Source organism: Fundulus heteroclitus, chromosome 6 (assembly GCF_011125445.2).
Source record: "Fundulus heteroclitus isolate FHET01 chromosome 6, MU-UCD_Fhet_4.1, whole genome shotgun sequence".
Taxonomy (NCBI): domain Eukaryota; kingdom Metazoa; phylum Chordata; class Actinopteri; order Cyprinodontiformes; family Fundulidae; genus Fundulus; species Fundulus heteroclitus.
Window position 1 is genome coordinate 16,733,211 of NC_046366.1, and position 23,696 is coordinate 16,756,906.

At 42.8% G+C, this 23,696-nt stretch overlaps 1 protein-coding gene across 1 annotated transcript in view; it reads left to right on the forward strand.

Annotated features, from left to right (window-relative positions):
• arhgap21b (Rho GTPase activating protein 21b) overlaps window positions 1-23,119 on the forward strand; it is a 45,395-nt gene extending 22,276 nt beyond the window's left edge. Inside the window, 17 exon segments of the mRNA XM_036138197.1 lie at window positions 2,025-3,588; window positions 7,547-7,693; window positions 7,889-7,991; window positions 8,095-8,134; window positions 9,328-9,453; window positions 9,535-9,834; window positions 11,708-11,766; window positions 11,892-11,995; window positions 12,076-12,212; window positions 12,390-12,548; window positions 12,652-12,730; window positions 12,817-12,890; window positions 12,988-13,077; window positions 13,168-13,335; window positions 15,104-15,209; window positions 19,177-19,208; window positions 20,272-23,119. Of these exon segments, the coding sequence (XP_035994090.1) occupies window positions 2,025-3,588; window positions 7,547-7,693; window positions 7,889-7,991; window positions 8,095-8,134; window positions 9,328-9,453; window positions 9,535-9,834; window positions 11,708-11,766; window positions 11,892-11,995; window positions 12,076-12,212; window positions 12,390-12,548; window positions 12,652-12,730; window positions 12,817-12,890; window positions 12,988-13,077; window positions 13,168-13,335; window positions 15,104-15,209; window positions 19,177-19,208; window positions 20,272-21,804 (4,821 nt within the window). The 3' untranslated portion in view covers window positions 21,805-23,119.
• Window positions 23,120-23,696: the final 577 nt, after the last annotated feature.

Sequence of the window (23,696 nt, forward strand, 5' to 3'; positions counted from 1 at the left end):
TGTGATACATCTCGCCACATCGTTACTCGGCCAATGAAAAACAGCAACACAAAAAACATGGGTACTGTACACAAGCAAACTATGATCTTTCTGCAACAAAAATCAGAGGATTATTGCAGGCACTAGCGCAGAGACACAACACTGTAGGCGGCAGCATGCACCGAGAGCTTGGAGACGGGCAGCAGTTGCTTAGCAAAGAGAGACTAGAACATTTATGGAGCAGAACAGGGAGGGAACGGTACAGCAATAAAGCAGAGGAAATGGTGACCGGGGAAAACGGAGGGAAAAGCGTGAATGATGAGCTTAAACCAGTGGATAAAAATCAGCTGCTCTGTTTCAAACAGGTTGACGCTCAGTGAAAAGGAGGGAGGAGGAAGAAGTGGGAGGGGTGAGCTGTACCATCACAGCTGAATGTATAATCAGCAGCTGCTGCTTCTGTCATGTGAGCGGTAGCAGGGAGGGAAAAAAGAGAGAGCGAGAGGGAGAGAGAGAGAGGGACATGGATCGGAGACACCTTGTTCAGTTAGCGTAATATTCTGTTTGAAGATGGATGGAGTCATGGAGACCTAACAGCATTATGGAAACCAAGCTTCTGCTCCTGTCACCTCTCCCAGGACAGTGTGTCACAGGCAGGTTGTAACGTGGCAACCCCTGCTACCTCTTTGCTTTCTCATCCTTGTGTACCGCTGCTGTTACTCCAGTGTATTTTTAGCATGTCAATCCCTGGCTTTTGCTGTGGCTGATTCATCTTTTATGCTTTTGGAGTCGTTTTCTTTTTCTCTTACAAATATGTCCCTTCTGCTCTGCTGTCATCTTTTTTTCTCTTCTGCACGCCCTACTATGATTCCTCCATGCTCTTGTTTTCACTTGCTGTAATGGCAGCCTTTCTCCAGAGAAACAACTAATGTTTTGTTATTTTGTTGTTTTGTTTTTTTAAAGGGGTACACTGGGTACCTGCCACATGTCGTACCTGCTGTATCATTTTTGCGTGTGTCGTGCATGTCGTCGACATCACATGATTTTTGTCAAGGGGTTGCTGCCACACAGCTGTCTAGGATGTGTGTTTAATGATCAGATGTGAGCCTATGACTCAAATGTTTAGACGGCAGACATGGCCGATGCACTGTGCCTGCAGTACCTGTTAGATCTAGAGCTTGAGTTGGCGTCCAGCTGGAATCTCGCTGAAGCCTCGCCCTCCTCTTCATCTTTTATGTCAGATGTTGTCGGTCTCATAAAGGCCTCTGACCTCTGAACTTTTTTTTTTTTTTTTTTAAGAGTTGTGTTTAAAAGGGAGGAACTTCGCCTAGCACTGATTGCTCTGGCTCAGACAGTTTTATTGTAAGGTTGTACTGTAACACCGTACTGTAGCAGGGGCAAAGTCCTCATACCTTTGCATATCTAGTGCTTGTTTTTGTGGCCGATAATCACATTATCGGATATTGTAGGCCTTTTAAAAATGTAGTTGTAACTTTGGATTTTTTTTAACTCGGATCACCCAAGGAAATAGTTGGGATTTTGAGATATTTAATGATAACAAGGCGAGCTAATTATAGCACATTCTGTATTGAGACCCAGGCAGTCTGAGGTATGTCCATTTTATAGTTTTTGTCGTTTTTTTTTCTCCAAGTATGTCCTGTGTTTACAGTTGTAGCTATATATTTATTTAATGTCAAAGCTCCCAAAGAAAATTCTCACCAATAATTCTGGAAAATTGATTGTAAACAAGCAGTTGTTTAGAACACAACAATGTTTTGCTTTAGTTTAGAGAACGTGCTATCCACTGGTTTTACCAAGTCCGTTCTAAATGGGGAGCAGCTGAAGAGCGTTGACACTGCTCAGCTGTTTGAAACGCCTCCACTCACTCGCTGAAACAGGCGCTGCCAGTGCCTACACATGCATCCAGTAACATTTTCAATATCACACTCGACTTGTCTTTAAGCATCTAGCGCCACGCTGTTTAATCTCACACCCACTTGCTGTTTGTACTCCTCTCTTGTAACATGGCTTTCTTGCTCTGTCTTCAGGCCTATTCCCAGGATGCCTACCTGCGTGGCCACAGTAGCTACAGCGGAAATGCTAGTCACATCCCTGCCCCGCCACCGGTATGCTACCCCAGAGTAGACTGTAAGCCCACGGGCATGGCCCAAGCGACAGAGTCATCGGGCCAGGTCTGCCGGGGCCCAGCAGCATCTCTTGACTATGGGTATCGTAAGGAAATCACCGTGCCCCCATCTCCTTCTTGCCCGTCATATCCTAAAAGCCAAACAGCGGTTTGCATGCGCAACGACAGCGTCAGGACTGTGGTGGTTCCTCCTAACTCGGCACACGTGGGGCGCATGGTTCCGGCACACAGGATTGATTTCGTGGACTCGGCCTATGTTGGGGGAAGACCTGGGTCACTGGCCCAGTATCCTTTCCCTCGAAAGGCTGATGTCTATCCCGGTGGTCCGGGAATGGTTCCCTTCGCTGGCCAAGCACCTAATTACCCAGGCAACCATCAGAACATTGATTGGCGCACTTACCAGACATACAGGGAGTACATCGACAACAAAGGCATCCATTCCCATGGTAGTCGGACTATTCAGGAGAGGTTGGACAATTTGCGGACTGCAGGTCAGGGCTCCTTCGTTGCTGCTCATCACATTCCCAGGGGAGACTGGGCTCCTAGAGGGGTGAGGCGCAGGAGTACGTCCCATGAACGGTCATACCACGGACCTCCACCCCACTTTCAAGTTTCCCCACGCAGTGCTTCACAGGACAGAATGAGGAACTCAGAGAAAATAAGTCACGCAAGGAACTGGGCCCCTCGAAGCGTGTCCCAAGACGCCCTGGCACTGAAGGCGCAGGCTCATTCCAGAGACTATGTCGAACCTGTAGAACTGCTTCGACCCAGTGAGAGAAGAACAGTTTACCCAAGGGCAGACCAAGGAACAAGGCCCAGCAGGCAGTCCATGCCCAGGAACGCCATGCCCTACCCGTCTTCGGCTGGATACAGCGGTGGCATGAGAGGAGCACCAAACCATTCTATGTTCTCTAAAGGACCAGATTCTCTTCAGACTCGCTCCTCACCGATGCTGCCTACCGCCCTTTTTGGGAAGAGTGCTGAACAATCCTTTACCGACCAAAGAGTTTTCGTTAAAGGACCCCGTTTAGGCCCCACTACTAGCCAACAAGGTCAGAACAGGATGCGGTCTGAATCCTTGCAGCCCTCTGAGGCAGGCAGAGATGCAGCAGGTGTCGGAGTCAGGTCTTCGCCGAGCTCTGCTACGAGAGAGACGCCTCAGCGGCCTGGCACCCTCCAGACGGCCCAACAAGACCCCCAGAGTCAGGTCAATGGTCAGAGCCCCACAGAAACCACGGTGGTTCTGAGGGAGAAGCCTCATGGCGGCAAGAACCCCAGCCCGCTGCGGCACCCCTCCTACATCCTGGCCGTGAACGAGGAGGGAGGGGACTCCGCGGCCGGCGTGGCGGCTTGCTATCTGCCGAACGACGCGCGGCGAGAGATGCACATGCGCCGCCTCGAGGAGCAACATCACACCTCCTTCTCCAGCAACTTGGACGAGTCCCTGGACTCCATTCCATTCATCGGTAAGACAGCAATCAATTAATGGCCATATTGGTCACGTTGTCCTGGCAGCAGGGACTGTACCTACATGTAAAGCAGTACTAGAGGTTTAATAGGTGCATGATGAACATGTAAATGGTGACAGCTGATTTTATTTGAAACTAACTCTGTAGGGAGATGATATTGATCAGGTTGTGAGTCTTTCAGAATGGGTTCGAGGTGGTTTCAACTTAACCAAGACAGAGTGAAGGGAGGTTTGTAATGTATCGGGTTCCCCCCTTCTAATGCAATCATTTTCCTGGATGTTGTCTCTTGACAGCGAATGCATTGTGGTCGAGCTGCGCTGTAATGGACGCGGTGGTGAATAGATTGTTGCCATCTCAGAAAGTGGGGTCAGACCATTAACATCGAGTTTTAGGGTTTTACAGTAGCCACACATTCAAACGCTGACTGAATTACACTGATTAAGTCTTTTGTTTTCTATTGTTTGTCTTCTCAGCTTAAGGTAGAAATACTAACATGGGTATTTGCATGATGAAATGTGGCATTAGTGGCACTGCTAAAGGAATATAAGTGAAGAAAATTCCCAAAAAGATATTTCAGAATATTGCCTCTGTTTGTTGTTTCCTCCTTCTAACCTTACATGTCCTATATATTTGACTTTTATTTGTCTATCCATCTGTTAGGCTTTAGCAGGAAAAAGCCATGTTTTACTTTTTCCTGCCAGTTAGTATAACCAGGGCCCGGTTCACTGTTCTGCCGTCCAGCCTCTTTCTTCAAGCATGCCTTCTGAAGTTCTCAGTAGGCCTGAACGATTTTGGAAAATAATCAAATTGCGTTTTTTTTTTTTTCTTAATATTGCGATTTAGTGCAATTTTTTCCCAGTTTAATTTATCATGTCTTTTTAAACATATACAAACAACAAATGAAATTTGTTTCCTCGCTGTGCAAATTAGTTGCTAAAAGACCCACAGCATCTAAACTCGGTGCAGAAATTATTGCGTTCTGCCTACGATATATTTCAACCTAAATTGCAATTTTGACTTTTCTATGCATTAACCACAAGCAACAAAAATATGGCCTCTAAATAAAGATGTTTGTAAACAAGGACTATTTAAAACAAGAACTTTTAATATTTCTGTTGATCAGAATATTATTCAAGAGAACAGCTTTTAATTGATCAATCCTTGTTAAACATAAAGTGCAACAAACAAACAAGTCTATGTATTAAACTGATTGACCATTGAATGCTATGTATGATTATATAAACTCTAAAACAAGTAATAAAATTAGATTATCTCACTGCTGCAACTGTCTTCCCTTCCATGTGGAGGCAAACCCACTTTAAACATTTTACTGACACCTAATGGACGCGTCTAACTGCACTGATTGTTACATAGCCAAAAATTGCTGACCTCTGCGATTTGGAGATTGCATTTTTTAAAATCGCAATTATATTGAAAATGCGATTAATTGTTCAGCCCTAGTTCTCAGTGAGCCCGTCCTACAGAACAAGCCCTCCAACATCTTCCATACATCATAGAAGGGTGTACTTCTATGTTGAAAAATAAAAAGAGCCGCTCCTATGTGTTATATGTAGCCAAACATAGACTTTTGCTTTCCTAGAACGAAAATATGAGCGCCAACGTTTTCCAAACAACGTTTCATGTAAAAGTTGGTTCTAAATTCTTAACGAAATTTCCTCTTAATTGTCAAATCCCCAAAGTAAACATGTACAGCCCTGTTCTGCTGTTGGTTTGGTGCTCTGGTTGGCTTTGCTTGTTTAGGCGGCCGGTCAGTCCAGACGCAGTATGCGATGATGCAGTAACCAACTGTGTGTGGGTTTGGTGTCTCGGTCAATAAGACTGTATGAAGAACAGTAGGGGCAACTTTTTGTTAAATGAGGCCAATATTAGATCTTGTCTATATAACTACTATAATAATTGTCTTCAGTGAGCCTTGAGTCATAGTAACTTCTTTAAAACAATAAGGAATAGAAATTAAAATGTATTTTTACACTTAGATGTTATCACCCCCCATTGCGCTTCAGGTTTATCAACTCTCAATCTGAAAATTATTTGACCCCATGCATATAATTGTATATAAGAACACACATTTGAAATCTACGTGTGGTCTCAGGCACATCTGATTGAGGGTTTTGTTAGTTTTATTTTGTGTTGTTGATGTAGAGAACCTCAAACAGCTGGACTGCTGACTGTAATGTTTAATTGCAAGTCAAGATAATTGTCCAATAAGTTCAGAGAAGAGATCATTGCCTCGCATGAACGGACAAGGGAAAAAATAGATGGCAAGGGCCCTGAATCTTCTGTGAGATGGTTGCTTTGTTAAAGTTAAAAGGACTTCCCCTTTCTGTCACATCCAGGTGACAGAAAGGGGAAGTCATTTACTGCTGCCACCACATGGCTGCCTCTTGAGGAGACAGGTGGTCAGAAACCTTCTACTGATGCCAAAAGACCTGCGGCAAACTTGGAGGCAGCAGCCTCTGGACATTTGGTGTCCATCAAACTGAACTTAATGCTAAAGTGCTCCATGGCTGAGCTCCAGGAATTACACCACTACTGACAAAAAAAAAAGCAGAAGAAAACTAAGCTCCTATTTGCTCACCGCTATAGAAATAAGGTTTGAGGATTCTGTTCCTTAGAGCATTGAATCAAAACTATATGTCTGAGGATTTATGAATTAGTAGCTTGTGTTAAAGAAGGGTGAAAAGAACATTGTGCCAACAGTGAAGCATGGCGGTGGCTCGGTGTTGCTTGAGGGTTGCTTTGCCTCCATAGTGTGAAGGACAAGCTGGATTTAATCAAGTACCAGAAATGTCCCCGTCTGACTTTCAGACAGGGTGATGTCCACAAATGCTAAGATTCAGAAGTCCTGGAAGAGACTGGACTGGTCGTCACCTTTTGTTCATGAAGAGTGAATGAACGGGGTCTCCACTAAATAATAAAGATGCTTGTCATGAAGGGGTGGAATCATTTTTAGGCTGATGTGCTCAATATAAGTGGCATGTTGTTTCATTTGGAGAAAGCTCTTGCAGTGCTAGTTGTGTCGAGCTGCTTAAATCATTCTCCTCCTTTTTATTTTGTAAATTAAATACATTTTCAGTGGGTGTTGGATGATTTTTGGATGGACTACATTGTCCCAATCAGACACAGTCTCACACAGACGATTTGATTTCTAAGATTTTTCATTTAAGAAATATTGCAACCATGAAAAGAGATTCCTTTCCCCCTGAATGTTGGTTTGGGCCTGAGGACGCGCCGCTCAGATTTAGCTGTCAGTCCTCTCAGCCTGTGAGCCTCTCCTCTTCTGTCGGATTCATCTTTTCTGTGATGGTTTCATAACCACGCTGTTTACACTTTTTTAAATCTGAATCAAGCTTTTCCTGCCTCATAGTTCCCATCATTACAGGGTAAAAAGGCATCGCATTGAATTGGCAGTTCTCTATCTCACATTGCTTTTTAATTGGTCTAGGTTGCTTTCTCTGGGAAAATACAAGAATTACAGACTGTAACCCCCTGGAGTTTATCAATGATGGATATAACCTTTAAAAATAGCCTTGTTAGAAGCCTTGTTAGAGAGACGGTGGCATCCTTTTTTTCTGTGCCCAGTTTCGAAGTTGGGTTCAGGCTGGAACTAGGGCAGTTGCTTTTAAATTTAGCTCCAAAAGCCCCTTGGCTGCGGAGAACAGCTCTGTACTGTACTTTGAGCTGTTTCAGGCTTAAAGTGCCAGCAGTAGCCGGTGGTAGTGTCAAAACTTTTTTTTTAATTAAAAAAAATGCACCGTAAGACTTTCTGTTCCCCTGATTCCCTCTGATAATTGCTAAAGCAGCCATCTTTTCAACACAGTCCAGTTAGTCCAGGGGCCACTGGCCTGTTTCAGTGCAGTCACAGACCTGTATAAATCCACTGTGAAGTTAATTTACCTCTCTGCTCACGCTGAATATTTTATTGTCGTCATAGACGAGCCAGTCAGCCCCAGCGTTGACCGCGAGGCTGCTCCGATTCCTCCCTCTGCTGTGATATCTGTTGCACCATCCATAGCCACAGCACCCTCCAGTCAAGGCTCACCGTGCCCTACTATTCGTCGGCAGCTGTCACATGACCAAGGTAAATGGCAGTGGGTTGGCTAATGTCGGGATGATTAATAGAAGTGCAGTTCTTTTTTCTTTTTTTTTTCTTTTTTTCATCAGAATTTCTTTGTCTTGATAAAATAAAATGGATCCTGTATTTAGTTAAACCTTTAAATCTGTGTTGGAAAAATAATAAACAGAATATTTTGTTGTTTGTACCATAAATGTTTAGAGTCTCTGCGAAGTGCCCTGTTGGACTCGGACTCTGCTAGTAAAACAGAGCGGTCCAAGTCTTGTGATGAGGGTCTTGATAACTACCAGGAGGAGAGAAGAGGGTAAGAGAGAGAGCAGACTTTTTTTTTTTTTTTTGGTCTTTTGTCTTTGATAATTTGTGTTGGTTTGTCTGACGTTGCCTTTTTCTTTATCACTATGTAAAAGTTCTTCAAGCAAGCATATGTCCTTCAGAGGCCTGAGAAAGGTGAGGAACTAAACTACCGTTTGATGTACGGGTCAGAGTCGAGAACATTTATGTGCTCGGTTAAATTAAATTAATTAATTTAATAATTAAATCATGGGCAAGTAACAGAAGTAATAGCATGTAAAAGAATCCAATCTGAGTAACCTCTGATTTCCTTACTATTTAAACATTAAATAGTAAGGAAATTAGAGCGCATGTCATCTCAAGGCACTTGACAAAGTCAAATTCAATCAAATCATCCAGATTTGATTGAATTTGTGATTAAAAAGTAATAAATGTCCTGCACTTATTGAACAATAAATGCAATACTACACGTCAGACAGAATGTATAACTTTGTATTTTTAGTGTAAATGGAAATGCACTGGAAGTTAGAAAGTATATATATTTTTTCTTTTTGAATATCAAGTACTTTCACGATAGAACTACGGAAGAAAAACAATTAGCAGTATTTGCCAAGGTCAGTTTAACTTTAGTTTCCTACAGTCTCTGCTGTCTTATGCTGCTGTTTTTACAGAAACAGAAAACTGTTTTATACATGTGTTGTCTTTATGAGACAAAATCAGATCAGACCTGCAATAAAAACTAAGATTCACTAATCAGGTGTTTGTTGTTGATCTCTGACCTGTCAATTCTGAAATTCTAAATCCTGTCAATTCTAATTATAAAAAAACTAAATAATTTTTTGTTTTTGTTTTTTCTGGATGAAAGAGAAAGTTGTTTGTGAATTAAAAATGTGGTGATAAAGACCGGAATAAAAAAAATGGACACTAGTGCATGATTATCTTTGATAAAAATCGTACAGAAATGAAACATTTTGCATTCCACCAAGCCTTCCATCAGATCTGCTTAATCCAAACTTCAATACCTAAATGTACTGAGCCCTACTTTTAGAGCCAAAAGATGCCAGTCATTTTTTTTTCAAGATGGTGTCATCCGCAGAAATTATTCTAATCTTGTTCACTTGTTTTTTCTTGTTTTATTTCTTTTATGTACTTTGATGTAAAATCTTTGTTGTGGTTATTTGGGAATCCATTATTTTAGGTAAAGTCATTGTGACAATTTAACTGTGACATCTTCAGTCTGTTTCTATCTGCAGGTCTTTGTTGTACATCATCCTCCCTTCTGACTCTCTTTCATGTCAAGCTCAGTCACTTCCTAACGTCAGCATTATGTCTTATTTTCCCCCCTGCAGACTCTGGATGGGCATAAACCCACTAGCGATTCTGGATCTCGTAGGGACTCATCTTTAGATGTATTTGCGGACTCTTCCAAGGAGGGGCTGCTTAACTTCAGGCAACTAAGCACGGAAAAGAACAAGGTCTTCTTCTCACACCCAAGCTCTCATTTATAAGCTCTGTGCATCAGTGATGTGCCATTTAAGCATTTTTCTATCTTGCAGCGTGTTGGTGGGGGCATGAGATCCTGGAAACAAATGTATGCCGTTTTACAAGGCCACACCCTGACCCTCTACAAAGACAAGAAGGATGCTCTGTCTCACGCGTCATCGCAGTCTGACGAGGACCCGCTCCGAATCAGCATCAAGGCTTGTCTGATTGACATCTCCTACAGCGAAACAAGACGCAAGAATGTGCTGCGATTAACCACCTCAGACTGCGAGTATCTGTTCCAGGCAGAGGGGAGGGAAGACATGCTCTCATGGATCAGAGTCATCCAGGAAAACAGTAACCCCGATGAGGAGGTGTGTGTGTGTTGCCAAATCAGCATCATTAAGTGCCATCTCTTGAGTTGACCGTAATGCTGTCATTATTTCCTCCACTGATATCATAGCTGTTTAATGTAGGGGGAAAAAACAAGCAGGTTGAAGCAAACCAATTAGATTTTTTAGCTCAGTGACACAAGTATGTCTGTGACCAAAATCACAGATCAGTGAAAGGATAGGATCACAAATGTATTTTTAAAATAGTTAACAATAGCTGGCTTCAAACCTGTTTTACCTGAGTAGGACAAATACGTCTGGGGTGTGAAGGAAAACGAGAGCTGATCATAAAGACATCTTTCAGCAAGACTATTGCCAGTGGTGTTTGTTTATCATCAACATAAAAGGATGTTTATTCATTCCCTCATTTGTTCACGCCACAAAAAAGTTTTTATTCTTCTCATTTACATTGAGTTTCTGACTAAGGACTTTTGGCTAGCTAACATTTTCAAATCCTATTAGGGTTTCTGCAAAGACAGAAAAAAGTCTGTAAAAGTCTCAATTTTAAGATTTAAAGAGTAAATATGACCACTTTTTCTATAATGTTCTTAAATTAGATTTAGTTAGGTCTTAATTGATTAAATAAAAAAAAAAATCATCCAGAGGAAAACACATTCATTTGTTACATTTCTTTTGTGGATCTGGCGGAGGAATACATTTTTTTATTTTATTTTAATTCTGTGACAAAACGAAGTCCGGGCATTTATGTAGATTTAAAAAACATCTGCTCCTGAAAATCCCATTTTGTGGTCTGTACCATTAACTTAACACCTAACTGGCCTTGACAACAATTTTTAATGTTATTTGTTGGCTATTAATTACCTTATTAGTTACCTTACACAAGTTACTTTGTCATTCACATAAGTTTTAAAAACCCTTAAAAAGACCTCAAATTTGTCGAAGAGTCCCTTATTGGTGTTAATTACTTTGAATTAAAAAAATGGTTGTTAGTGTTCGGTTGTTATGCATTTTTTTATGATGGACATTTACAGTGGCTGAATGTTTTTTTTTAAACTTTAACATGGCGATATCAGGTTTGGCTTATTAAGATAAAAAGACTCCTTCATATTGCTGTCATTGCTTATGTTTATCAGAAGCAGAGGCGACGCGTCGCACTGTGTGAGAGAAAGGAGTCCATGTAAAACAGGGTTTCACTGATATAAAACAAACTGATTTGGTGACATTTTAAACAGTTTTAGCATCTTTTGATGACAACAATTAGCTTCTTAAGCCTTTTAAGCCCGCCTAAGTCGACTAAACACCCCCAAGGCAAGTACGAGTTTACATCCTGTGGCAGATGACCTGCCTTTTATGCCCGAAAACGGTTCATATGAAATAACAAAACGCAGCATGGAAGTGAAAGGATCAGCACCCACAAACAGTCCTGTCCTGTTGTAGCAGCTTTTTCTTCTATGCTTCCTTTGACTTCATGTTTTAATGACCTTTCTGATGCTGAGAATAACATTTGCTTCCACACCAAAGACTGTCCTTGGTAAGTGTGATCTGATGGAGCTTAGGGGTGTTCACTTGTCAGGAAAATATCCCATATTTCAGTTTCCTACTGTATCACAGCTGAGCAGAAAATTCACAGACTCTGGTGTCATTAAAAATGTTTCAATACAATTTTAACTTTTAGTAATATGGAGGATTTGATACGTTCCTGTTTTTGTTGGTGCTACAGTTTGCTATATGCAATGACTTTTAAGCAGGTTGATAAAAAAAACTGGTTCTAAATACTTTTCAGGTTTGAGTTTCAAGACATTGTTAGCAAAGCTGCTGTTACTATAAATAATGTCATTTTAGAAAATATATTTGGATACATAATCTAAATTCTCACTTGTTGTTGTTTTTACAGAATGCTTTTGTTACCAGCCAGGATTTGATCAGTAGAAAGATCAAAGAATACAACATGAGGTATGTAGCGTGCTGCATTGCCCCCCCTGGTGGTTACCTAGAGCAAGTATTCACTGTTTAAATGGATTGCCAAACAGAAACTAAAATGTTTATTTTAAGCTCTTCCAACGTTTTGTGTTGATCAGTGCTCCCAGCAGCAGATCAGAGCCTTCCCCAAAACCCGTCCGGCCATCGCTCAGCCTCAAGCCAGCCAGAGCCAAAACGGGAGAGGAGCGGAGGGCGCTGAAAGGTAACATCGTCGGGATCGTTTACTGTGGTTAGAACATCCGTCGTCTCGGGTGGCTCATTGATTTCTGGGGTTGTTTACAGATGACCCAAGTCCCCCTCGAGACAGAGCTTGGAAAATTGGCATAGCTGGAATAATTAAGAAACCGTTCGAGAAAAAGCAAGCTGGCATCACCTTTGGTGTCCGGCTTGAAGATTGCCCACCTGCCCAAACTAACAGGGTGCGTTTTTTTTTTACTGTTTGGTTTGTATTAATGTCATGCAGCATTTTCTTTTTTCATTTTTTCATCTTTGCAAGTGAAATCACAAATTCTGGTTTGTGACATTGGTGTGAGCTGATGTTCCTTGTTGCATAGTTGTTGAATTATGGGAGCTATGTCCTGCTGGCTGTTGTGCAGTTTGTCCCTCTGCTCGTGGAGGTGTGCTGTAAGGTCGTGGAGGAGCGGGGACTGGAGTACACCGGCATCTACAGAGTTCCTGGAAACAACGCCGCCATCTCTAGCATGCAGGAGGAGCTCAACACCAAAGGCATGGGCGACATTGACATCCAGGAAGATGTGAGTGACCAACAATTAGTCTTATAGCGTCCTGTGGGACACATTGATTTCCACTGTAAGTGCTGCTGCCTTGCAACTCTATAAATTGTATAAATCTCTGCAGAAATGGAGGGACCTTAACGTCATCAGCAGTCTGTTAAAGTTATTCTTCCGAAAACTTCCAGAGCCTCTGTTTACAAATGGTAATACTATATGAAGAAAAGTCCTAATTGGTCAAGAAACCCTCTTTGTGTCTTTGTGTTTATGAGTTTCTCTGCTCTGTTATCAGAAAAGTATGATAAATTTATTGAAGCCAGCAGAACAGAAGACTCAGTGGAGCGATTAAAGGAGCTCAAGAGGCTTGTAAGTAGATTCTGACTTGATGGACATTTAAGTAGCATTAGCACTAAACATTAATTGATCCTGATACTGTTTTTTCTTTTTTTTTCCCCTTTTGCAGGTCTATGAATTACCCACTCATCACTTTGAAACTCTGAAATTCCTTTGCGCTCACCTAAAAAGGGTTTCGGACAACTGCGAACAGAACAAGGTGCGACCTGCCAGCGTCAGATCCTGACTTTTACCCTCTTAAGCGTTTTGTCGAGTAATCTGACTTGTCTTTATCTGCCGGCGTATTTAGATGGAGCCCCGCAACCTGGCAATCGTGTTCGGCCCGACTCTGGTCAGAACATCGGAGGACAATATGACCAACATGGTCAATCACATGCCCGACCAGTGCAAGATCGTAGAGAACCTTCTCCTGCAGTTTGACTGGTTCTTTATGGAAGATGCCAATGAGGATCCTGTTGTAAGTGGGAGTTTGTTTTCAGTCGGTTGCAGAAGTATTCATAGCCCTTGAGCTCGTTCACATTTTGTCACATTGCAGCTGCAAAGTTCTCTAGATTTGATGTGACGGGCCTACATATAGCGGTGGGTATTTGTGGAGCGGTAGGAAAATTAATGCACAGTTTCTGAATTTCTTGCAAGTAAAATTCTGAAAAGTGTGGCATGACTTTGCATTCATCTCCTCATTAAGCCAGTACTTGTTTCAGTACGTGAACATAATCTAGATATTGACGTTTTGGCCCTTTGGTCTTTTGTAAAACAGCTTAAACATCATCAGTCAGTTTTTACGTCTTGCCGTGAATTTAAAATTAGATTTAGGTCTGGACTTTTGACAGGGCATTTCTAATACATACACATCCTAGACCTTTAGTGTGTGCGTGGATGGTTGTTTGTCCTGTCTGTCCCTGTGATAGACTGGCGATACCCCGCCTGGTACTGGTGTACCCTAACCTGACTCTCGCCAGATGTATGTCACTCCGCCTAGCTTCACTCACATACATCTGGGACCTCTCCCAAAGAGAGTGATTTCTCCAACCAATTTTATTGTCTAGCCAATCAGGACGCAGGGCTGGAGTTTCATAGATGTGACGTAGTGGAGAAGCGACCGTGACGTGAGACTGTTTTGATAGCAATGGCGGCTCGCATCGAGGAAGCAAGCGTTAACATATATGCTGCTATGTCTTCCGTGTTGTCCAATCTACCTAATATTGTTTCATTAAAAGAACATCAGAGGACGGCTCTGAAGGCTTTTGTTGGTGGAAACCATGTTTTCGCCCTTCTCCCGACCGGATTTGGCCATTTTTGTTTTCGGGGGCGCGCCCGCGGTGGAGCGGTTAGCACAAACCATATTAGGAGGCCTATAGTCCTCAATGTGGTCGGCCCGGGATCGACTCCGACACGCGGCGCTTTGCCGCCTGTCTTCCCCCCTCTTCCTGTCAGCTCACTGTCAATAAAACGTGTTTTTCTTTTTTTTTTATTCTGCGTCGCTCTCACAGCGTCACGGGTTGGCTTCAATGTTAGTGGTTGAAATAGCACGTCGATAAAGATGACAGACAAGTGGCTTATCCAATCATATGCAAAGATTTTTGATAAGGCCCAGCCTTCAAAAAAGGCAATTCCTATGGAGAGGTCCCAGATGGATGTGAGTGAAGCTAGGCTGAGCGACATACGTCTGGCGAGAGTCAGGTTAGGTGTACCCCGCCTCATGCATAGATAATAGATGGATGGTGAAGGTGTCCCCAGCCTCGAGACTTTTTTCAGAATATAACCTATGGTCTTCCTATTTTTTCTCTGTATTTAGGCCCATCCGTCCCCCCGACTCTAACCAGCTTCGTTGTCCATATTAAACAAGGGCACCCAAAGAATGATGCTGCCACCACCATGTGTTGAGTCAAGGGTGGTTCAGGGTGATAAGCAGTGTACACTAAAATTCAATTATGGCTATTACTTTAAAAGGAAGCGCAGGCATGACTTGCGCGTTACTTTGTGTTGGTCTGTCACCAGAAGTTTGTGGCTGTAATGTGACAAAATATGCAAGATGTAAGAATCGTTTTGCCAGGTACGTCAGTACTGCAGTTAACATTTCAGCCATAAAGATTGGCCTCAAGTGCAGTGTGTGGAAATGTTTACCTCTTCTACAGTTGGCACTAACTAGGCTGCCTGCTTTGAAGTAAAATGTCGCTAATATTGTTCTGCTCTCTGCTTCTTCTGTTGCCCTGTTGATGCTCCAGACTGCCGCTGAGCAGGAAAGCACAGTTCAGTCTCAGCCTGTGCCCAATATTGGCCACCTGCTCTCTAACATTAGCCGGGTTCCTGCCTCATCTGGTGAAGTTTCAGGTAACCCAGAAGCGTTTTTTTTCTTTTTCTTTTACAACTGCATACCATATGTGTTATCATAGGAAATGGAAATATGTGAAATAAAATCGATGATAGTTTGAGTTGCAAATGGTATAAAACATCTTTTAATTGTTTTAAACACTTTTAGTGAGAGCAAAAACACCAGCTTTGTTTTTGTGAGTATTTTACGGCAAGCTTTTTCAGTCATTTTTCAGTGTTATACCATGAAGTTGCTTAATCACTGGAAAATTGCTGAGAAACACCTTGCAGCAAAGCTTATTTTTTTATTGATTTATTTACTTTGAATCAGTTTTGTTTTGTCACCATTTGTTTTGTTTGTTTTATTTCTGCCCAGATATAAATTTGTCCAAGTTTTATTTCTGTTCATTTCTTTGCTTTACTCTTTTATTTCCCGTGCTTAAGTCGTATAATTTCTCCCTGTGCTTTTTCTATGTTGAATGACGACTCCTTTTCTTTCAGTTCTTTTCTTCCCCTCCTCATCATCTCTCGCATAATCCCGGCATGTTCTTTCCCAAAGAAAATCTTAAACGAAACAAAAACCTAACGATGGAAGTTGTAACCCTTTCTGACCTGTGCCCTTCTGTGTATAGTGTGTTCTTTCTCCTCCCTTATCCCTGTCCAGCACTCACTTATTACCCCATCTTGACACAGGCCAAGTGGGCGGCGTCTATCACTCGATGGTGTCCCTGATGGACTCTGTTTTGTCAGTGATGGACAGCTGGGACTGTAGGAAGAAGGACGAGTGTTGTGCCCAGTGTAGCTGCCTAGTCTGCAGAAACCCGCAGCTCTTTTAAATTTGGCCGGAAAGGAGGAAAAAAAGATAAAGAAAGAAAGAGAAGTCGATGTTTGTCATTGTTCTTGTGCTGTGCACATCTCATATTTAAACCAGTACCCTAAACTGAGGGGATACAGAGCCACGCTGCTGCACTTTCTCTGAAAGCCCTTTTGCTGTCTCTTGTTGTCTTTTAAGCTGATCGCAAGGACAAGTAGCATGGTACGGACAACCTCAGGTTCTCTTCCGGTTATGTGGCATAATCTGTCATGATGTCTGAGGGTGGGGTCGTAGGGTTGGGACTGAGCTGGATGTTCCCCGGCACACACAAACAATCCACTCATACAGCCACAACCCAGCCCAGTGGGAGCGAACTGATGCAGAGGGTGTGAAGGCTGCACATTAAATGAACCAGCATGTAAATGGAGGCTAAATTTGTTTCTACACGTAGATCTTTAAAATATGTTTTTTTCAGGTTTCAGATGCTGCCTTTTTTTGGGGTCTTTTGTTTTATTTGTTGTCTGTGATGTATTAATTTAAACATTTTTGTCTCTTTTTTTTTTTACATTTCCCAACTTAACACCATCACCTACAGAGACACATGCCCACAAAGTTCCTCTTCCCCTTCTGTTGCATAACTCCTGACAACCATGTCAATCACTCGCTGTTTTCCTACATCACACCAAACCCACAAACAGCAAAAATAGCTGTGATTTTTAGCGTCAGTCGGCTCATTGTTGAGTGACTACTACCTGGAGTTAGAATAGCAGAACAGATGGATGCAACTCGGTGGAGCTGTCCAGTGCTGATTTGTCCCTTATTAGTCCAACCTGCAACTTATTTAGCTTAACTTTTAACAGTTTCGTTTAGACTAAAATTAACAAAGCATCCCTCTACTGACTATTTTTGGAGCGGGATTTTCCTCATCAGTTCACACGGCAGTGAATAAATCTTTCTATTTGTTTGTAGCACACAAATTGTTTAAATAAATACATAAAAATGCACTGATCAGACCTTAAATAGCCAGCACAAACTTGTTGGTTTTTCTCAAATAGTCTGACTAATTTTTGATTTACTTTTCAGTGAATGAAATGTGTCAACCTGATGTAGAAATATAGTTTTCTTTTAGGCAAGGCCAGTTTATTTATAAAAGATGCAAAGAAACAAGACGAATCAAATGCTTTTATACGGTTCTTCCGTCTCAGCTTCCCCCGTTATACTTGAAAGAGTTTATGCTGTTAATGATTGAAGTTTTCGTCACTCTGTAACTACAGGTTCCCTGGAGAAGTAGGGATTGGAAAAAGCTTTAGAAAGGGTGTAGAAAGAAAATTTTTTTTGAATTTCCAGACTTGATTCTCTGTCACATTATCTAAGTGCGTTGACCTTGCTTCAGTGTGTCATTCCTTTCTCCTACTTTGTCTTTTCTTCCTTGTTCTTTGTGTTGTTCCTGTCGTTTTCTCTTGTGACCTTCCATAATCTTTGTCCCTCCTTATGTTCTTCCTTTCCTGTGTCCTTCACATATTCTTACCTCTTTTTTTTCCCCTTGTCTTTCCTTCTTTCCGCCCTTCTGTCCTACCTGCCCTCCTTCACTGTCCTTTCTTGTGTGCTCCCTTTCTTCCTTTTGTTGTTTGCTAAATTTTTCTTCATTTCCTTCCTTTCTTTGACTCCGTCCCTTGAAACATCTGTCATAAATACACGCTGAATGTTTGTATCTTATATTTTAAAATAGTGGAGATTTGAGTCTGGAAAAGTTTGGAATTTGGACAAAACATTTTGTAGGAACCTTGCTAATAGCATTCGCACTGAACGATCAGCCAAGGCATGTACGGTGCGTTCGCTGGTTAGAAAAAGACAGGATCATTGAGTTTCAGAGCTGCTTTTCACACCAGTCGGGACAAATCAAGCAGAAAATTGTCAGATTCATTGATGCATCTATAATGCATCTAACTATAATGCATAAAAGTGTTTTGTGAGATTTTTGACTCAGCAGTGAAAAGCTATGGGAACACAAACCATAGACAAAAAATCTATGCTGCAGGTATCAGGGTAGGGAGAGTTGCATAAAATCCAACAAAGTTAAAGGATTTAAAGGTTATTCCCATTAATACATCAAACCATATATTGGGATTTTACTAAACTAAACCTAAAAGGAAGTGACTCCTAGAAAATGTTTTTTGGTGCCTTTATGGACAGAAAAAAGAGGGAGGTTTCAGTTCTGGAAGCTTTTGTAATGAACATTAAAAGATTTATTCATTTAGTATTCAACTCGCCGATCACCCGGCAGAAACATTCAAGAAAGAACAGGTTGAATTTGATCCCTGGCCGATTGATTGCTGCAGATTGCTTGTTATAGTTTTGGTTGTGTCATGTGGCTTTTTAACGTAAAAATAATTTATTTTTCATACTGCGAGAATACAGAATCCTTTAAAGTATTTTTATTTGCACCCCTTTGTGTTGCCTTTTGGAACCATAAGCAGGGATTGTTTTATAGTGTCTGTGCCCTCCAAGTTTGTGTAAGTATGTGTTTAGAACAGCATATTAGTCTGCTTCTCATTGTTAGCTGCAGTTAAAGTCTATAGAGTTCTGCTGCGCATTATTGTTTTGCCTTTTCTGTTGTTTATTTTTTTTGGCGACAGGCTACACGTTTAAGCTCACTGCAGGAGGCCTCAGGGAGAAACGTGTGTGTTACACCTAGGCTTGCCTGCACACATGCACTGATCTGACACACTCAGGGCAACCTTAAATTCCCCCAGTTAGGGCAAACTCATTGACTCCCCCTCCTCTGTGACGTCTTGAGTTGGGAAAGAATGCGTTCAGCTGGTTGGTGGCTACATGTGATGCTCTGTGACTGCCGTGTTTGTCCCCGATGTGCCGTCGACCCATCGATACATGAGCATGAGCTGCTTTTTGTGTCGTTGACTGCCGGGTTTTCACCTCCTCTCCTTCATCTCAGGCACCACCCGCTGCGCTGTTCACTTTTTGCATTCAGTGCTGACTGTTGTTAATTCTCTTCCTGTCTCTTTCTTACTTCAATCAGAAACGTGTCATCCGCTTTTGTCTAGCTGCTCTCATGTCCATCGTGCCTATTTTAATCTTTGCAAACGTAAAAGTGTCATCTTTTTTTGTCATTCAAAACGCCTTCATTTACTGACGACTATCTTGTTTTTAATGCAGACCCGGCATGTCCTGACTCCAATAAATCCAAGGTAACATTTTCTAAATTCATTATTCCTCCTAATTCATACAGCTGCGGCTGAGTATCTTCAAATTGTATAATAATGTTCAATTGCGTTGGTAGTTTTAATTTAAAAAGTATCTTTCTTTTAGGCTCGATACTTAGGTTCTTAGAAAAAAAGGTAAATATTAGATCAGGGATTTCTTAGACAGAAATGTCATGTTTATGTTATTTTCTACACAGTCATGAGAGAGACTGCTTGACCTGGCAGCTGTCCAGCAGTCATTGCTAAAGAAGAGAGCTTTTCAGAGGGCTGTTCCCAAGTGTATTAGTGGAAAGTTGAGTGTAAGGAAAAACTGATGCCAACAGGGGAAACCAGCGAGAGGGATGACTATTCAATTCAATAAAATTTTATTTATATAGCGCCAATTCATGAAACATGTCATCTCGAGGAACTTTACAAAGTCAAAATCAATCAGATTATACAGATTGGTAAAAAATGTCCTATATAAGGAAACCAGTTGATTGCCTCAAAGTCCCGACAAGCAGCATTCACTCCTGGAGAAGCGTAGAGCCACAGGGAGAGTCATCTGCATTGTACATGGCTTTGCTGCAATCCCTCATACTGAGCAAGCATTGAAGCGACATGTGGAAGAAAAACTCACCCATTAGCGGGAAGGAAAAACCTCCGGCAGAACCGGGCTCAGTATGAACGGTCATCTGCCTCGACCGACTGGGGTTACAGAAGACAGAACAGAGACACAACAAGAGGGACAAAAAAGCACAGAAGCACACATTGATCTAGTAATCTGTTCTACATTAGATGGTAGTAGCGGGTGAGCCTGTCTTCCTTGGATGATGTCACAGTTAACAGAACGACAGACCAGATGTGCCTACTATGAAGAAACTACCTAGACTAGCAATCAGAAGGATTGGAAAACAAAGTTTATTCAAGAGATTGAGACTGAACCCCAAGGTTTAGACCTCAGATGGCGTCTGTGGTCAAGCAGCCGCCCACACACACACACACATACACGAGTTTCAGCGTCACACTTTGACAAGTGTTTGATGCTGTTTTGGTTTTATGTCACCAGGGCCTGTGGATTTCAGGGAATCAGTGTAGCAAAGAAATGCTGCGCTCCTCCCTCTTCGCCAACCGCAAACGCAAGAAGAATAAAGAAAAATCCCAACTCAGCAGTTCAGACGATGACCTGGAGTCTTGTTTCAACAAAAAGGAGTTCCCAGAGGAGGGCCAGAAGCCTCTGTGGTCCCAGGACAGCCAGACGGAGGACGACGGTCTGACGGATGAAGCCAGGGAAGAAGACAAGCACAGGGACAGCCCGGGGGGTCGGCTGGACTAAGCCATAAGGAAGGAGTCTAAGCTTTCGGCCCCCCTCCCTCCAGAGGACGTATCCTCCAGCGTTCAGATGCCTCCGTACGCCTCTCCTTCCAACTCCCCAAACCTCAACTACCGCATGCCTATGGCTCATCAGTCCTCGCTGTCAGACCCGCCCTCCAACTACGACGACACCGTGTCCGACCTCGGTACCATGAACAGCACCTGCTCTCAGGTTTCGCTGCCCAGAGCGAGGCGACACAAGCCTGCGGCTCTGGGTGCGGACGCATGTCCCGGTGGAGCGGGAGCAGAGGTCTGCTCCATCACCTCGGATTACTCAACCACGTCCTCCATGACGTTCCTGACCGGAGCCGAGGCCAGCACGCTCAGTCCTGAAGTGCAGTCTGTGTCAGAGAGCAGAGGGGGGGAAGACGCGGACGACGAGAGGAGCGAGCTCATCAGCGAGGGCCGGCACGTGGAGACGGACAGCGAGAGCGACCTGTCGGTGTTCAGCGTCGGCAAAGCCGAGCAGAGGGAGCTTCTGGAGGCTCCCCGACTGCTCCCATCGCACAGACTCATCGAATGTGACACGCTGTCCAGAAAGAAAGCTAACAAGCAGAAAACCGAAAGCGAGTCCTCGCTGGAAAGAGCCCCTGGCGACAAAGATCCCGCCAGGTTGTCGCAGGCCGCGGGTCCAGCCAAAGGTCGCTCCACCGCCAGTCTCAGCTCGTCGTCCCGGAGCGAACTGGATAAGACGGAGCCGGCGTGGAAGCTGAAGATCACCGATCGACTGAAGGTGCGCCTGCGAACGTCTGTGGACGACATGTTTGGCGTGGGCAGCCAGAGGAGCCGGTCCCCAGAGGGCCGCAGTAAGAAGAAGAACATCAGACGCAGACACACGATGGGCGGGCAGAGGGACTTTGCGGAGCTGTCCGTCCTGGGGGACTGGTCGCAGGCGGTCGGCTCGCGCTCGGAGCTCTCAGCCGTGGACCGACTCAAACCAAAGTGCAGCTCTCAGGACTTCTCCATCGGGGACTGGATTGCCCGCGAGCGCCACCGTACCAGCAACCCAGAGGTCAGCCTGGACCTCTCAGAACAATTTGGGGCGCTGTGCAGCACAAACTCCCAGAACTCCGGCGCGTCGTCCTCTTCCGAACTGGCGCGTCATCCCGCCGAGGCGCCGAATGGGGAAATCGCGCAGGGTAAAAATCTGAGCCTGTCAGCCACCGCTCACCCTCATAAGCTCAATAGTTCCCAGGTGGTCCATTCGCGCTTCTACCAATACCTGTGACAGGTGTGTGTGTGAGATGTATTCCTGTCTCTATATTCTCTGTCGCGTGACCAACTCTGTCGGTGAATGAGCATGTTTACAAAAGTTGTCTGGAGTGTGTCTTTTACCTGATGTGAGTGCAGTCATGAAAACAGATCTACCCTCTGAACAAAGCATGGAACAAATGTTTATATGTTTTTATTTTCTCATGTTTTTAATGACAGATAAGTCAAAAAAAAAAAAAAAGGACCTGTTGCTAATGAAACGGTGAACTAGTGAAGTACGTCTAGGGAAGTGTCGTTGAGGGGCTATAAGGAGGACCTGACTTATAATAATAGGAAGTAGTTTAAGATTTTTAGTATTGCAGAAGAAACTATTTTTGTGTTGGGAAAGTTACAATGTTTGAAGTCAGCGAGGCTGTCGGTAACCAAATGAAGAATGTACAGACGTGCTTGCTGTAATACTGACTAAAGGCTTTACAGGCTTGTTTTCATCCTAAAGTGTACATATTCTTATTTTTCTGTGTACTTGAAGTGTGTTTTTGGTACAGCCTGTGTGCGACTGCTGACTGCCTCCAAGCTCTCTGCTGTCAAAGGGGCCTTTCTAGAGGTATAAAGGTGACTGGACTTATGCAAATAGTCGATACGGTTCATGTTCATCCCTGCAGCGTGGTTTAAAAGGCAGTGAACATCATCCCTTTTGGTGCATGTGTTAAGCTGTTTTACTTTCTGGTTCAGGCGGTCTATCGGTGAGCGGCAGCAGGAATGAAGTGGAAAGACAAGGAGGAAAAGAAATGTTTAATTACAAAAAGAAAGTGCCTCACAATGAAATGTTATGGGTGCCATAATGTCTTTTGTTAAACATGTTGCTGTGAATGACATTTTTTTTTTTTTTTTTTTATAATCGTTCGACTCAAGTCATTCTGCTGGTAACGAAAAATGCCGAGCTTCCATTCTTTAGGCATTCCACTCTGGTCTTAAATGTTTTATACATCTTTCTCCACTTGTTTTTTCATCTCTTTGTTTTAACAGAACTTGAATTTTAAATATTCATTGTGAAACAAAAAAGAAAAGAAAAAAAAAAGAGTAATTTAAATGTACATATAAATGCCATGTTTTTAGCTGCTTTACTTTGCATCTACATCAGATCGGAGGATCCAAGTACAGTATTGTGAAACGGCGCCGATGGTGGCCGTCGTGGGCGGTTTTGTTCGTCTGTGGGGAGGAGGGATGTTTGATTCAGCTGGATTATTTGTTTGAATATGATGTTCCTCAGATTGTGAAGGATGTGCAAAGACTCCTGAAACACTGGAAATAAATTTTCTCCATGGTAGAAATTGATGTGTGCGGCATTTCGTCTTTGCTTTGGTATAACGGCGTACATGGAGCTCTGTCTTTAAAAATACGATGCTTTTATGATCCACCAAAAGAAAGATTGAGTCACAGTGACAAAAGTCAGTGTGATGCTTTTTAATCAAAAAGTACTTTTATCGGCTCCCAGGTGTGTGGGGCGGCAGCAACACGCTGCGGTCGGTGGGATGTAAAGGAAAACCATCTCCAAACCTTGACAAATCTTTATCAGGTTTCCAAAGAAAGGGTCGCAAAATGAAATCTCTGAAAACGCTGGAACACTTTTGCAATTAAGCAATGGCTTGATAAATTGAGCTGATATTTCAGGTTTACACAGCTACATTCTTGACTACATCGCGTTAGTTCATTTTGTGTAACAGCAAGATTAATATATCAAACTTTACAACAGAAAAATCTTTGTCTCAATTTCAAACAAAGTCTGAATCCGGAGAAATCTCCAGAAAACCTTCTTGTCTTTTATTAAAAGCAGTTGCTCAGTGGGAAGAAAGTATTACTCCTGAGAGATTTTGAGAAGTCATAAAAATGACAGATTTATGAGCATTT